General features: G+C 36.8%; 2 protein-coding genes across 2 annotated transcripts in view; one reads left to right on the plus strand and one right to left on the minus strand.

Annotated features, from left to right (window-relative positions):
• Positions 1–2,581, minus strand: part of TRMT10A (tRNA methyltransferase 10A) — a 34,448-nt gene extending 31,867 nt beyond the window's left edge. Inside the window, 1 exon segment of the mRNA XM_057729746.1 lies at positions 2,445–2,581. The gene's annotated coding sequence lies outside the window, so the exon portion shown is untranslated.
• Positions 2,582–12,559: 9,978 nt separating this feature from the next.
• MTTP (microsomal triglyceride transfer protein) overlaps positions 12,560–17,357 on the plus strand; it is a 46,132-nt gene continuing 41,334 nt past the window's right edge. Inside the window, exon 1 of the mRNA XM_057727659.1 lies at positions 12,560–12,620. Within this exon, the coding sequence (XP_057583642.1) occupies positions 12,560–12,620 (61 nt within the window). The remainder of the gene's footprint in view (positions 12,621–17,357) is intronic.

Raw genomic sequence — 17,357 nt, forward strand, 5'->3', positions numbered from 1 at the left:
GCCATAAAAATAGGAAAACAAGAAAATCCATAAAAAAAAAACCAATTTGGAAGCCAGAAAATGAAGATATAAAAATTTCAACATATGAGACACACTCCAGATTACCTGGACTCCAAGAGGTAACTGATGAATTAGAAGACATCCTCAGAATCTGACTCAGAATTCAGACAGAAAAATAGAACAAAAAATAATATGCCTGAGCATTTAAAAGATGCAAATAACAGGATGAGAAAAATACAGTCCAAAAAGGTAATTGGAGGTAAATGTATAACCTTGAGTGCATTCATTAATTTTTTTTAATCTGGAAAATAAGGTTAGCATTCAATTTAAGAAACAGGAGACAGGTGAAACACAGTAAGCCTGAAAATATTAGAAGAAAAATTTTAAATATATATTGTGATCCCTAGAATCACTTTTATTTCCTTTCCATAGATAGTACATTAATAAAAATTAGCAATGAATGCAACCAAAACAATATAGGGTGGAGAAAACCTGAGCTAAACTTGCCTATTAAGCTAAATGTGCAAACTTTAAGGCACAATTAAAATTCAGAAGAAACAAATTTGTTTTCCTCATGAAACAATGATTAATATTCTAAGAGAGAATATTTCCATCATCAGGGGCATTTTTCGCTAGTTCTCTACTGTGTCAAAACTGCAAGTGTTGATTTGCTCTACAATGTGAAAATTTTTAAAAAGCAAAGTATAGCAATATTTTATAGCTCATGCACACCAGGGGGAGCTTTCGCCTTTCTTTTCTAAGAGGTCTAAGTTTAATTTGCTTATCATTGCATATTAATGTTTTTAAACAGCCTATCAAATATATAGAAAGGTTATGAACTAGTCAATATCATTATCTTTAATATTTTCAAAGTTATTTCCAATTAAGAAAATGCAACTGTAGCAAGAGAATTTCTTTAAGCTTTGAATAAACTAGATTGCACAAAACACAAAAATGATGCCAGCTTGAGATTCTATAAATTATTGCTTGCAGCACACTTTACATACAAAGATATGTACCAGCTCCTATTGCTTATAACATACAATAAGCATTTCACTATGTACTAGCCTGTTCAAATTAACCTGTTAAGCAAAATATAAACTCCATGGCAGAGTTCTGCATTCCTCCCTTACATGCAGATACTCACAGCTCATTTTCATTCATTCACCACGTTCGACAAATTCAGTAACGATTACAGAAATAATTGTGTGAAATTTAGTGTACTTGGGCATTGAATTTCTAAAAAAATGGTTCATTTAGTTACAGATACAGGTTATCTGGTGGTCTCATAAAACAACTGGATAAAGATGGCTAAGACAATTTGGTGTGGGATAAATGCATTAAAAAAAAATTAGTATCTCAATCGTCCTTCTATTTCCACTTCCTAGTACAACTCCCGGAAGGGAGGACATACATCATGATGAGTGACTGGCCAAAAGTTAAAAAAAAAAAAAAATTAAAAATTCACGGTTTTATTGATCGGGCTAAACTCTTCATGATGTTATGACACAGCCTCCCTTCCAGAAAGAGCCAAATGGATGTCGGAATAACTGCAGAATGGAATTAAATGACCTGACGGTGATGAGGAAGAATATCCTTTTTAAAACGCGCGGACCAAATCTGCAAGAGCGAAAGTGCTGGGTCCGGCTATGAGGCCCTTAGGCGAAGGCCAGGGCTGGGCTGGGCTGGGCTGGGCTGGGGAGCCGGGGAGGATTTAAAACAAACACAAATAAAGTGAGACAGTCTTCTGTTGCTATCCTCTTTATCTCTCTAGGAAAATTTCCGCATTTTAACACAATATTTCCGTGAAATCCAGGAACACGTCGGACTTCTTCAAATCGTCCTCAGCTCACCACCGTGGGGCTAACAGCACCTGCAGCAACTTTCCCCAGGCCTCGCCCCATATATCAGATCGCTCAGCGACGTCAGCCCTCGTTGGAGAAACGAGGTAAGGCAGGTTTAAAGAGGTAAAGCGACACGCTCATGCTCTCTAGCCACCAAGTGCCAGAACCACAACTCGTTTTCCGGCCCTTCGTAGTCCAGATTTCCCTCTCCCTTCATTCTAGCGAAGCGCACACGCCTCACACACTAAGGACCATAACTCGACCCCCGCACAAACGCTGACAGCAAGAACCCCAACGCTGGCGGGCAGAACCGCGCCCCACTCTTGCGTCCAGGCCACCTGCGGGCGGACGCATTCCAGAGGCGGGATTAAACCGCAGCCAACGAATCAAAAAGCTGCTTGGCAAGCCAGAGGGGGACGCTCTCTCTCTGACGTCACTTCCTTCGTGAGCGGGATCTCCACTGCTGCTTCCATTGCCCCACTCCCCTCTCCCCCGGAAGCCCTTATCGCTAGTGGAAGGCGGCAGTAGCGCGCGCTCCTTCTGCTCCCGGATTATATCAAAGGGTAGGCGAGCGATAGCCCTCCATGCCAAGAGACTTACTGAACAGAGGAGTTGTCGGGGAACTTGCGAGGCCGCACAGAAAGCTTTTTGTAGTGGTCTTTTCCACTGCAGACGGTCCTCTTTCGGAAACTTCAACTCCCAGAGGCAGAGATGGTATTGCGCGTAGGAGGCTACGAAGGTTACGTCTTACGTCAGCTAACTGCGCCAACCCCGCAGCGCAGTGGGAGAAAGGGGCGGGAATTTGTGTGGGGCGGAGTCTGGAGTTACGGATTCTGGATTGGGAGGTAGTTGCGTGATGTCTGTTTTTCCACTTAAAGGCACGGTTATACCTGGGGCATATATTCACATATATTTCTGTGGGGATGGTAAGACAGCCCTGCTCTTAAAAATTGCAAGTGCGAAACAGTGATGAAGGGCTCTTAATTCTTCCATATAGGAGATGAAAGCATCTCTTGCCTAAACTATTTGTAATTAATGCAGAAGAAGGTTGTCAGTATCACATGGTTTTACACAACTCAAATGGAAAATCAAATTTTAAAGTGAGTCAAAATCCCAAACGCAATATGATGCGTTTAAACCTGGAATGTTTAAGTTTTTTCTTGTTTACAACCGTTTTACTCTCCATTCATTCCTTGAGCTGTTTTTCATGTGCTGTTTTGCAAAACATCAGGTGACATTTCATTGTTCATGATACCTGACCTTATGTAATCTTTTTTTGCTATATATAGATCAAGTCAACTGAGGGAAAACTGAAACATAATCCGGTAGATTGTCATTTTCTATTTAGTTTTTGATTTGGTCCTACTTTTTTTAATTTAATTTTTTAAAAAATTGTGTGTATTTATTTTTTGGCCATGTCTTGATGCTTGTGGGATCCTAGTTCCCCAACCAGGAATGGAACCCATGCAGCCTGCTGTGGAAGGGCAGAGTCTTAACCACTGGACCACCAGGGAAGTCCCTGGTCCTACTTCTAATAGATGATTATTGCAGAATTTGAAGATAAGAATGATGTTTGACTCAATGAATAGAAGACTGCTATCTCAGTATGGAAAGAACTCTGAAGTAAATTATTCTTGATATTTGGAAACATTCTAACATGTCAAAAGATTTCAGTGAATAGAAAATTAAATTCTGAATTTGTTTTCTAAAATTGAAATTTCTCTAAATTTAGTTACAAAACTGAAGTCACTCTTGCTTTAAACCGTCAAATTTTACTTGAAAAACTGTCAGCTGTCACATGGTTGTAGGCCATGTCTGTTTCTTCATTATCTCCAGTCCAAAAGCTCTTTTAACTAAGCATTGGCAGAGAAGTCTGGATCCATTTCTGATCTGTTAGTAGGGCATCTTTTTTCAGCTGCCTCCATATCAGGCCAAAGAGTAGCTGAGGGAGGATTAGTAATTGGATATGTAGCCCTTCACATATAGGTCATTAAACTCAGGCTGGCATGGTGATGTGCCAAAACTTTCAACAGCTGTTCTGTTGCCTCTCGGGGACCTGTTTTATGAATAATTATATTTTTTCAGCGTTAATACCTGCTAGCCTTAGATATTTAAAACAAAAATTTTAAGTTACTTTAAAAACCCTCATATTTTAACAGCGGGGGAAATGTGTTTTCTTTTGACATAGCCATTTAACTTTATAGTCATAGGGTGTGAAGTTTAAAATGATTCTGGGGCTTCCTAGGTGGTGCAGTGGTAAAGAATCCGCCTGCCAATACAGAGGACACGGGTTTGATCCCTGCTCCAGGAAGATCCCACATGCCGCAGAGCAACTAAGCCCGTGGGCCAAAAATAAATAATAAAATAAGATGATTCTAGTATCAATCCAAAGCAAGCACCAGCAAAAAATGGACAATTTAAACAAAGATATAGAAAGCATATAGAAAATATAGGAAGGTAAAAATCATAGTATGCAAAAATCTTATCATCATTGATGTGTAAAATTCGTGTTTAACATATTTATTGTTTCATGTTTTTTTGTCTTAGTACTATTGACACAAAGGTAACTAAGTCATGATCTCTGTTCTTGAGGAATCCCTAGACTAGTGGGAGAGCCAGTGTTAAATGTAATACAACATATAATGTACTTGAGATACCTGTACAAGGAAAGGAGCAACTAAATGTTCCTGGAGGTGGGGGACATAGTTTCAGAAACTGAATAACTTGGTCCATCTTGGAAAGTAAATAGGAGTTCTCCAGATATCAAGAAGGGAAAATGTATATATTGGGAAATTAAATATTGGGAACAGTGAAAGCAAAGACATGTCATAGTTTGGTACATGACTGATAAGCTGTGGGTAGGATGAGAAAGAAGGAGGAAAGAATGACCCTAAGGGTTTTTCTAATTTGGACAACTGTAGGAATGTAATTCTGTTAACTGGGTCATTTGGAGAGCAGTGGAAGAAAATTAGGTTTTGAAAAAACTAGTTTGGTTTTGGATATGTGGGTTCTTGGGAGTCTGGAGAACATCTAAGAAGAAACGGATCTAGAAATTATCAGCACGTATTTAGTACTTTAAGCTAAGACAAGAGGTTGAAATCAAAGATGCTAGACCATGGGTTACAAACCTATAATGTCTGTTAGGACTAGAAGGTAAGTGAGGGAAGCTATCTAGGAGAACAGTGTCACAAAGCTGAGAGCATATTCTCTGTTTAATCAGGGTACAAGTTCCAAGTAGTGGGCCTAGTGACATTAGATCTCAATTTTTTAAGAGCAGCTGGAGATCTCAATTTTTACATGAAATCTGATTTTTAAATGTTAACAACTATTTTGTTTGTTTTTAAGTACTGAACAGGGTAAACAAAACATGTCTTGGACCACATTCAGACAATTGGCAGCCAGTTTGTTAAATTAGACTGTAGACTGTAGAGTGAGAAGGGGGCTACAGATAAAACCAGAATTTTAGGACACAAAAATACAGTAATAAAATTATGAGCTCCTCCAAGATTCTTGGCTTGAAAACATAGGACAGTCATCATAAGTTATTTTAAGCATAGTTCTGATGTTTTAAGTCTGAGAGTACTCTTCGGCAGATTGGGGTGGTATGGGAATAGAGTTAACGCTTGCGGATACGTTAATTTGAGGTTAAGAAAGCCAGAAAGAACCTAATTTCTTTTAAATGACATGAAAGGTACCTAAAATCAATCTGTCATCTATAATCATTTCAACTTGCATTTGAATTGCGTTCAAAAATATAGAAAGTTTTTTTTTTAATGTTTTAAAAAATACCCTGTTTCCCCCTCTTAGGTAATATGTGAATATTGAAGACTCTAGGAAGATGACTATGGAGACACTGTAGTCTGAATCTCCTCATAAAACAGGTAGAGCATCTAGGATAGCAAAACGACAATAATCACAAGAACAAATCATGGCTACAACAACAATAAAAAATCCTTATAAAGCTCAAAATGTGAACAGGTGGGAGCAAACCACCAACTTAGTATCAGCATCTGTGTAAGTGGAAATAGTGGGACGACAACAGAGCAGCTGAAGGCTATGAGAATGCGAGAACCACAGACTGGCAACAGGTATTCACTGAAAAGCAAGGGAGATTGATATGAGATTAGCAGCAAAACTGACGGATTCTAATTTCAGAGTAAATACAAAAGGATGAGCAGGAAAGTCTGCAAGTGCTAGTGGGGTGTGGGTATCTATGAACTCTCAAAACTTAATGAACCTGAGCTCCCTTCTTGAAAACAAGCCCAACAAGAAGGAGAAACTTGTGCGAGTAGAATCCATATTGAACGGGACAGGGACAATAGATGCAAAGCAAAAAAGGTCCAGATAAAATGGGAGAAAAGAAGAGGAGACAGCTAAGAAATGATCAGGATATGTAGGTGTCATTTTATGCAAACATCAGAAAAGGAAGTTCTAGAAGCTAGAAAAGCTATCCACTTCTCTCTTAAAAGTATAGAATGACTTTTTTAGCCTAAAAACATGCCATGAAAAGAATCATAATTGAATCTTATTTAAAGCTGTTACAATAAAGAGAATATGAAGCAGAAAAAAGGATGAAAACTATAACCCAATATTTCAAAATGAGAATTTTTTTAAATGCTAGAAGATAGAATAACATAAAACAGAAAAACTCAGACATAAAGTGATTGGAAAAAAGAAGATTTGAAGAGGAGTAACAACTCAGAAAGGAATATGAAATGTAAAAAGTACACATATATTCAGCATTGTGCTGGAAGTGTGAGCTAGTGCACTAAGAAAAGGAAATAAAAGGAAGAAGTAAAACTTCTCAGGTGACATGATTGTTTATGAAAAAAATCCCAAAAAATCAACCAAAAAACCCCTCATGGAATTAATAAGTGATTATAGCAAGGTCACAGGTGACAGGGTTAACATACAGAAGTCAATTGATTTCCTGTCTACTAGCAACGAACAATTGGAACTTAAAGAAAACATTAGCACCAAAAAAGAAAGGGACAAGTCTAACAAAATATGTACAGGATCTGTATGAGTGAAACTACAAAACTGATGAAAGAAAGATCTAAATAAATATAAGATACTCTGTGTTCATGGATTAAAGGACTCAATATTTGTAGGGATGAGCACAGTTTGTGCTCAGATCTTGGTTTCTAATACCATTCTTCAGTAAAAGGAACCAGAGCTCCTTGGAGATAGGGCTCATTCTAGGATTGGGGTGAAAACATACAAGATAAGGAGCATCTTATAGTGCCAGACATTAAGGAAATGCTTAGAGACACACACACACACGTGGATGGGTATGTCAAAGGAACAGAGGAGCTAAGCTGGCTAAAGCTGGAACAATTGTAGAAATAAGTTTAAAAGTAGTGTTAGATTGTAACCCCAAATATAAAATAGTCATGTGCTTATACTGGTATAAATGATAAGTAAATGGGGGAGAAGAGGCAAATCTCTCATGCAGAGAAATTCAAAATAATTTATGTAGGTGCTCCACCTTCCGGGAGGAGCAATGTAACTCCCTACTCCTTAAGTATGGGCTGCCCAGAGTACTTCCTTCCAAAGAATACGGTATGGAAAAGAAGGTAAGAAAAGTAACTTTACAGTAGAGAAACCTGACAACACTGTCACCAGGTGATCAAGGTCAACATCAACAGTGATAAATCATATTGATAGTATGTACCTTTGATATAGTGTGATGAAAATGGCACCCCTGTGGTCTTCCTCCAAACCTACAAGCCCACTCAAATGAGAAAAACATTCTACAAACTCCAGTAAAGGAGCATTCTGCAAAACACCTGACCTGATCCTGCAGGACACTTCAAAGCTGTCAATGTCAGCAAAAATGAGGAAAATCATTATATGAGGAAACAAAAAAAAAAAAAAAAAAAGGGAGGGGGTACAAATGAACTTATCTACAAAACAGAAATAGAGTTACAGATACAGAAAACAAACTTATGGTTACCAGGGGGTAAGGGGGGGAGGGATAAATTGGAAGATTGGAATTGACATATACACATTACTATATATAAAATATATAACTAATAAGGACTTACTGTATAGCACAGGGAGCTCTACTTAATACTATGTATTGGCCTATATGGGGAAAGAATCTAAAAAAAGAATGGATATATGTATATGTATAACTGATTGACTTTGCTGTACACCTGAAATTAAGACAACATTGTAAATCGACTATACTCCAATAAAAATTTTTTTTTTAAATGAGGAAAATCAGAGAAACTGTCATGCCAACTAATTTTAATGTAACCTGGGTGGGATTTGGAACAGAAAAAAACAATTGGATTAAAGCTAAGGAAATCTAAATAAGGATTTTAGTTAATATGTCAATTATTAATAAATATACAACACTGGTTGCAGTCTATATGGGTAATCTGGAATATCTTAGTAAATAAAATGATTCTGATCAAAATTTGTTTTCTTTACAATAGTTCATTGAAAGAAAGCCATCAATTTTCTCCTTTAAATGCTAGAAATTTGGTTTTATGCTGCCAAAAGTAGTGTAAAGTTAGACTTCTCTTAGGGTGACTATTATTGACCCATGAGGATTTTTTTCGTTGTTGTCAAATACATGTGTGTGGAGAGGTGGGAGGTGGAGGTAAGTTTGGTGAATAACTCCATTATGGAAAAATGATAATCCTTTTTGGGGAGGCTTAGGTTCCAAATGTTTCAAACCTGTCTTGTTTACTCTTTCTAAGGAAAGGCATTTACTGCATTTTTATTTTCTCAAAGAGAATTCTTAAACAATAGCTTCAAAAATAGTATATGTTTTCTGCTATAACTTTTGCCTTGGTGTAAAAGAGAGCATCACGTCGTAAGAATACAGTCCCATAAACTGGGAGATTGGGATTGATGTATACACATTACTATATGTAAAATAGATAACTAATAAGGACATACTGTATAGCACAGGGAACTCTACACAATGCTCTGTAACATCCTATGTGGGAAAAGGATCTAAAAAAGAGTGGATATATGTTTATGTATAATGGATTCACGTTGCTGTACACCTGAAACTAACACAACATTGTAAATCAACTATACTCCAATGAAAATTAAAAATAAAAAACAAATAAATTGAGAAAGTGTTAACTGACAAAGACAAAAAAAAATACAGTCCTCTTTCAATATCCATGTGGGATTGGTTTCAGGAATTCTGCTGTTATCAAACTCTGAGGATGCTCAAGTACCTTACAGTTGCCCCACCTGGGTATCCCCAGGTTTCACACCTTCTGATACAGAGGGCCGACTGTATTCTTAACCTACCAAAAATATTTTTCAGTATTCCTTGAAAATGCTAACTCCTTCATTGAATTGAAAATACTATTAGACTTTATTATGACCACTTAGGAATAATTTGAAGAGTCCCTCTAAAAAAATTTTTTTTATTAATGTCGTGCTTCTTTCTGGAACAAAGTGTTCTGATGTTATAAAGACTTTTTTTTTCTCTATAGCTATCATACATTCTGACTTACTATATCCAGTAGGGTAATACATTTCCTTTTAACCTTTAGTGGGGTGAAGTTCATTTATCTTCTATCTAGAAAATGAGTTAACTCCTAACAACCTGTGATACTCAACAGAAACACAACTGCACTTTGAAATTAGTCAAAAGTATTTCATACATAGTCTGTTATTATCACTGAAAAATAGTAGTATAGCAAATATGCCACAGTCACATACTTACCAATGGAATTTCATTGCAATAGCATTGTTTTAAAATCTATTATTTGATCTTGATCTGGCTAACACAGATGAATTTTTCCCCTGGAACAATCTGTTCAGCTTGGAACATCTAACCACAGCAATCAAGTGCTCTGTTAGCCTCCATACAAAAGTGTGAAGGACTTATTAAAAGACAGTCCCAATTACAAATTCTATGTCATCCATAAGAAATCAATTTTTTCTACCTCCTATCTCTAATATCTTTAAGGAGAGTATTGGATCTAGGTCTCAAGGTTTGTTTTTCTATGGTCCTTAAATCATTTTACTAAATTAATCTGAATATCATTTTGCTAGCGTGAAATGATTGTTCTTAGGATATACTACAAAATGTTCAGTGCTTAGCATAGTGTATTGTACATAGTAATTGTTCCATAGATGGCAGCTATTATTATTTTTTTAAATAAATTTATTTATTTATTTATTTTTGGCTGCGTTGGGTCCATGTTGCTGTGCACTGCTTGCGGGCTTTCTCTAGTTGCGGCAAGTGGGAGTTACTCTTCATTGCGGTGCTTGGGCTTCTTATTACAGTGGCTTCTCTTGTTGAGAAGCATGGGCTCTAGGCACATGTGCTTCAGTAGTTGTGGCACATGGGCTCAGTAGTTGTGACTCACTGGCTCTAGAGCACAGGCTCAGTAGTTGCGGCTTGGGGCTCACGGGCTTAGTTGCTCTGAGGCATGTGGGATCTTCCCCGACCAAGGCTCAAACCCATGTTCCCTGCATTTGCAGGCAGATTCTTAACCACTGCGCCACCAGGGAAGGCCTGACAGCCTCTTATTTTTGTATCATGCTGTGCTTCTGTCCTGCTTTACAAGCCATGTAAATAGCTGATTTACATGTGATGAGATTTGGAGGTATCTGCCTTATATCTTGTACAATGTTTGCTGTGCTTGATCAACAGAGCAGCCAAGGAAAATGCCTCTCCTTTGGTACCCAGAATTCACTGAATATGGAAAGAATTTGGCATTCTTATTTCACCTCTGTGAAACAATCGTAAGAAGTCTGTCAAATGTCTTTGTAAAAAGTTACAAGCAAAATATAAAAGGATGATGGTTTTTACCAACAGCCTTATTTGAACATCCTGTGTTGAAATGACTACTTAATATAGTGACTCATAGGAGCTTTCTAGTGGAAAGCAAATGTTCAAATGAAACAGATTTTGTTAGGCAATAGTGATATGCCTTTTATTGGTTGAACTCTGGTAAACACCTGACAATGAATGGTACTTTACCCAAATAGACACTTACCATGCAACACATAGTCTAACCATAGACATGTAGCTGTGAACCTCAAATAGAAATACAAAAGGCAGTTCTCATAAGGATTCAAACTGGTCCTTAATCTAAATAAATATGTAATGTTTAAGTGGCTATAGTGGCTTTGCATCACTATGTGTGTAATACAGAAATCATGGGAATACATAGAAATCTATTTAAATGTAAAGCAATAAAGCACTTTCACATTTTCTTATATTTAAAATACATACTATTCATAAAAACTTATATTTCTTCAGCAGTTGTTTTTCTAAGAATGGCCTTTTCTGTTTACCCCAGGACAACTTATTATTTATAACTAAGGTGATCATCATAACCAAATATTTTATTTTTGTAAAGATACTTTAGCCATGATTTATATATAAAACATGATAGGAAATGAAGTTCTAATCTCATAGACGATAAAGACAATTTTCACATTTCAGTTCTTTATACAAAAATATATTTCAAGAGGAAATATGCTTAACTTTGAGATCTTTAAATTTTAGATTTCATCTTGTGGCCCTGTCTATCAAGTTGACTATCTTTTACCTGGGTTGTCTAGAAGATTTAAGCTTAAGGTTAAGATTCTATGTAAGGGTTTGGAGAGAGATGAGGGTAGATTTAGGAACCCATTTTATGCTTAAACATGGCCATAAGTATTTTCAAGTTCATTCAAAAAAGCCCTTCGCCAGCACTTTATTCCATCCTTTGCCAAAGCATCCCCACATGCCCCTGAAACCACCTCAATTTAGTAGGTTTTATTCATATCAGGTTTCTCTTGCAGAAGTTTCCAAAGACAGTGTTGGTTTAGTTAGTGTGGCCTTAGCCATGCTAGGGTATTCACTTTAATTCTAGAGAAGTATCCTAATTAATTTTCTGTAGCAGGAGTGTTAAGGGCTGGAATCCCCCCTCTGAATTTCTTCCTAGAAATGGGATTCAGAAAGCACAGGAGACTCCATGCAGCCAGTCTTGGGACTCAGACAAATGTTTCTTGTCATAGATATAGCTAGAGGTCTACTATGATAAACTCAATTGCCTGCTAGTGTGTTAAAGGTAGACAATGCTGATTCACACATAAGGAGAATTATCTAGGTTTCAGAATAGAACGTTTTATCTGTTCTAACATTATTTTGAAGTGATTGGTGATGGTACAAGTTAAAATTTAAAAATTTAACTTCTAAAATTCACAGTGTTTTTCTTTTTGATAATAGCATACACATGGTATAAAAGAAATTCAGATGACCATACCAGACAATAAAATTCAAATTTATCTGAGCTTGCGAACCCTCACCACCCTCCTACATAAAGTGGTAAATGTGAAGACGGGCATTTAATGTTATAGGCATGAAGACGATTATGTAGTGAGCAGAAAAGTATCATCATCAGTTTTCCTTGAATGCCACTCAGCACTTCTAAATTTATAGGATGGTAGACTGGTTTAGTTTAGCTCTCAAAAGTGAAAATTTTCTTGATTTTTCTTATCGAGTAAAAAACAAAAAGAGTGAGAGATTGAAAACTACAGCCCACCTAAGTTTAATCATTAACAGTGAGCCCTTCTGTGAACTTAGGTCCTGATTTTGGAGTTTGGAATCTGACCTTTCCCCCAAAGATAAACATTATTGTTGCAGGTTCTGAGCAGGGTCACTCCCTCACTGCCATTGGAAGAGTCCACTTCTCAGTGACTCCTAGCTGGGAACTGGATGCAGTATAGGGTAGCGAGTCAATATGATTCTTCTTGCTGTACTTTTTCTCTGCTTCATTTCCTCATATTCAGCTTCTGTTAAAGGTAAGTTTGTGTTGCCTTCTGCTAAACTTTAATTTTAATCTTTGAGAGGGAAAAGCGTGTGTGTGTGTGTGTGTGTGTGTGTGTGTGTGTGTGTGTAGTGAAAAGACTTCCTAACTAAGAGATCTTCAAAACCATGTAACTTTGGAATGTTGGCGAAGGCGTGATTGGGTTGGAATGAAAAGCAAATTCAAATTCCTACATACATTAAGAAAACAGAGGTTCCTTTCAGTTTCAGTCCCTCAGACTAGTATGCTTCTTGCTTCTTTCTCTCATTCATGGTTTATTTTCAAAAGGGAGAAAAAAGATGCCAACTATTGTTACCTGCTGTTGTTGGTCAGTCACTGAATGCAGCTCCTTCATTTGAATTGTAAAAGTAGATTTAAAAAAAACCAGTTCTTAATTTTCCTTCTAGTTGCCTAGCAATGTGGCATCAAGAAGAATTAGACCCAATGAAAAAGGCATTTGAATTGCTAAAGGATTATGAATGAGATGGTAAAGCCTGTATTTAATTCCATTACCATTCAAAAGTGATAGGATTATCACAGTTGGTGAATTACAGAAAATAAAACTACATGACATAGATTTGAGAAATAACATTTTTCTTTGGAAAATAGTGTTGCTCATTATAGTTTCTATTTTAAGATAAAATAATTGATTAAAAAACACATGAACTGATAACTTTCCAAGCAAACATTTTGAGTAATGATTTTAAAAAGCTGTATGAAATGTATTAATATAGAATCTTGTTTTAAGTCAGTTTATGGGTGCCTTGAATTTCTAAATGTTGCACCTGTAAAATGATCACTTTTTAGAATCTCTTAGGACTCACTGTCAAAGCCAGTGGGCCTAATACAAAACTTAGCATGATAGGGTCCAATTTTAATAACTATGCACTCTAAATAATTGATACAAAATAATTCACTTGTAAACTTGTAAGACCCTTTTGGGAAAACTGTGGCTTTTTTTTCATAAATTTTATCTCAAGATTTTTGCACAGAAAATTTCCACTTGAGGAAAAGAGATAATCTTTGCTATCAGAGCAGTAAATGGGGATGCTAAATTATTTCACCTAAGCAAATCACACTTTAGGTTCTTGAACTAAAGATAATATGTATATATATATATTTACCAGTCTCTAAAATGTTCAATATTTAATGATACAGTCCTTACTTGGATGAAAAAGAAATTTTAATTAGAAAAAAGTAAAGGTTTGTAAATTATATCTGACAGAGAATTGCTATATAGAGAGCTTACATTTTATTATCTGTCAAATAAACTGTTGAATATTGGAAATGTGAAAGATTTATATACCATGAGATCAAATCTAATACCATGATTATTTTGAGAAAAATAATTGAGATATTAGTAGTTATTGTGAGCTTCTCTTTTTTTGTCCCCATCCTTAAAATGAGAACATTGATTAATTTGATGTTTTCAAATACATTCACTTGTAAAGATTTAAACACACATACACACAAGGCAATGACATATGACTTAGAACATAACAGATAGCTACAGTTTGTTGTATGTAAGTTCAGTGGCAAATCCAGAATTTTAAAACCTGAAGCTTACGCAATTTAGGCTCCATCTTTGAGAAAAATATATCTACTTTTTTACAAAAATATCTTACTTTTGCAAATGTTACTGAAAAAAAAAGATATGGCATGTGTACACAATGCTAGGGTCCCCTTCCAAAATCTTGGAAGAAGCCTGGGCAAGTGAGGGCTCCAAATCTTAAATGTTATTAGCATCGTGGTATAAGTTGCTTACATGATGAATAAAAATACAGGACTTGACAACTCTCTCTTACCTAGATGGGGTAACATTTTGTATTGTAGTACCATAGATTCCCTGCCCTTTGTAATGATTGACATTTAACAAGCAAACTACTTGTGAAGAGATTACTTTAAAATCAGGCCGTTATGAATTTTGGGATGGTATGCATCAGTTCAAAACTCATCTCAAATTTAATTATCAATGCAACTATTTAGCAAATCTCCAGATCTGGGTGGATGTTGAGAGCAGGTTGGACTGTAAAGAGGATGGAGGAGGGGTTTAGAATTAGTATGGAAAGGATCTATTTAGAAGAGATATGCTGACTCAGATTCCCTCTGCTTTTTCTGAATCACATTTTGTAATGGTGGGTCTATTCTCAGTGCCTTCTTTGGGTTTTCTTTATAGTGCTTTTCCTTTTGATAACCTGCCCATACACTTTCTATTTAATCGTTACCTCTAAACCTGAACTGTTCCTTCACTCCCAGTCTTTCTCTCAGTCCCTGGCCCTACCATACCGTTCAGCCCATTCACAATAATTATCCTCCATTTTTTCCCCCTTATCCTTCATCCAACTCATTAACTTCTGTCCTTCTAGTTTTCTGTTGGATTCCTAAATCCCATTATCTATCATCCTCATTGACATCGCAGGTCTTTTCAAGCTTCACCTTTATTAACTTATCTCTATTTTGTCTTTTTGCTTAAGTCAATTAACTATTATATTGATCTAAGTTTAACTAAAGAATATTTGAAGATATTTCTTAAAAAGTTCAAAATTAAGAGTTTTGTTCCTTTTACACGACTAAAAATTTTACTTGAAGAGGCACATTGAAGAGATACTGACTCCTTTTGGGGCTAAAATTGGTTTCTCATTTAATCTACCATCAATTCCAACTGCCATTCTGCATACTCTACAGAGCGACACCCTAAGACAGAAATTTAGTCAATATAAATGGAACATGTCCCCACTGCCCAGTGTTGCTGGATCTCTGAATAACATAAACAGAGAAATATCAATACTTATTAAAGAGGAAAGGATAACAGGGACAGCACTTCGGCATTGTCCACTGATTTAAACCATTTTAGGCTTCATCGCCTGTTGAAAGTGGTAGGAAAAAGTTCTAGCAGAACAAAGCCCAATCTTTCCTCCGCTTTATCACTTCCAAATCACAGTCAGGAACGATACATATTGTTGCTTTTCACATTGTTTTGACCAGTCAGGTGAAAGTAAGAAAAAGAAAAAAAAAAAGAACAACGTGATAGTTTCAAAAGCTTTGGAGTTAAAGAGAGGCTACTTTACTACAAACTTTTCATAGTTATTTTAATCAGAAGATACCTTCAGGTAGCCCACAAAACTTGAATTTTAGTAAATTCCAACATCCAATTCTGCATTGTATATGCTATGTTGGATTAAACGTGGAGTCAGCTTTTCTGAGCTGCCATATACTGCTTGCCTTTCAGGATTGCTGTGAGGATTAGATAAGACGACATGTATTTCCTTTTTGCCCTACGTGGAATTTGGTAGGTGTCATAAAAAGAAGGCCTCTTTGACCAAAATATCTTCCTGGTCGGAAAGCCAGTGTTTGAACCTACAGCAATGTCCTCAGTTAAAATGCAGAAGAGGTGGAGATCAGGGAGGCTAGAGGGAGTCCCAGACTTCATCTCCTGCAAGGTCTTTCCTGACTTTGTCTGCCTTCTATATCTCATACCTGAGGTTCTGCCTGACTTAGTGTTCAGACACAGCCTGTTTTTGTGTACACACTTGGAGGCCCCCTCCTACACCTCCTCTCTTGGCTTTTCTTGACTCCTATTAAACTCTTTATCCCCTTTCTTTGAAGGTTTGTCAGATCATGTATAGCTTCACTACCCAAAACTCTTCAGTGTCTTCTCACCTCATTCAATCAAATTCTAAGTCTATGCAGTGTCCCCCCCAAGTCTCCCAGCCACCCATGGGTACCTCTTTGACCTCATCTTCTTCTGCTGTGTCTTTCACTTAGCCAATCCCAGCCTCTTTGGCCTCCCTGCTGTTCCTCCATTACACCTGCATGAACTCTCCTCAGGGCCTTTGAACTTATTATTCCCTCTGTAGAGGGGTCAGGGGCAGGTAGGAATGTGGGGAAGGAGGGGAGGGGGATGTTCTTGCCACAGATATCCATGGGACTAGCCTAAAATCTTTGCCTAAAATATTACCTTCTCACAAAGCTATTTCCCTCAGCATCCCAATTCCCTGTCCTGTTTCATTTTTCTTTATTAATACTTCTAACATACTTTATAATTTGTTTATATACTTGCTTTTTTATTGCCCATCCCGTCCTCATTTAAAGGTAAACTCTACAAAGGTAGAAATTTTGTCTGCTTGTTAACTGGTATAGCCCCAGAGCCTAGAAAAGTGACTACTACCCAGTAGGTGCTCAGTACATCCTTGTTGAATGAATGAATGAATGAATGAATGAATTCCTAGCTCACTCCCCAGAAATGGGAGAGTTCAACCTAAAGGTTTATATATGTATAGTATAGGTAAGAACATGGTCTCTAGATCCAGACAGGGTGTTAGAGGCTCCACCACTAACTTCCTTGGGCAAATTGTATTATCTCTGTGTCCCTCGGTTTCCTCACCTATAAAATCAGGCTAATATAGTTCCTACCCCATTAAGTTTTTGTGAGGATTAAATAAGTTAATGAGTATAAAACACTTAGAACAGTTTATTAGAGACAATGTATTTTGACCTTTTTTTCCTCTGGGCAGTAGGCGCTGTAGTAGTTGATGGAGATGGTAGATAGTAAAGACTTTTCAGAGGTTTTCTTAATTTCTTGCTTTCCAAGTAATTTTACTTCCTTTCTCAGCTGCCCTCATTTCTGTGCTAGTCATCCCAAGCTCCTTTTCTGTCCCTCTCCCATATGTGTATTTCCTTAGGGAAAAAAAGGTATGTTGCTATTATAGTTAACTAGGCAATGCTACCCTGT

The sequence above is a fragment of the Hippopotamus amphibius genome, chromosome 3, assembly GCF_030028045.1.
Source record: "Hippopotamus amphibius kiboko isolate mHipAmp2 chromosome 3, mHipAmp2.hap2, whole genome shotgun sequence".
NCBI lineage: Eukaryota > Metazoa > Chordata > Mammalia > Artiodactyla > Hippopotamidae > Hippopotamus > Hippopotamus amphibius.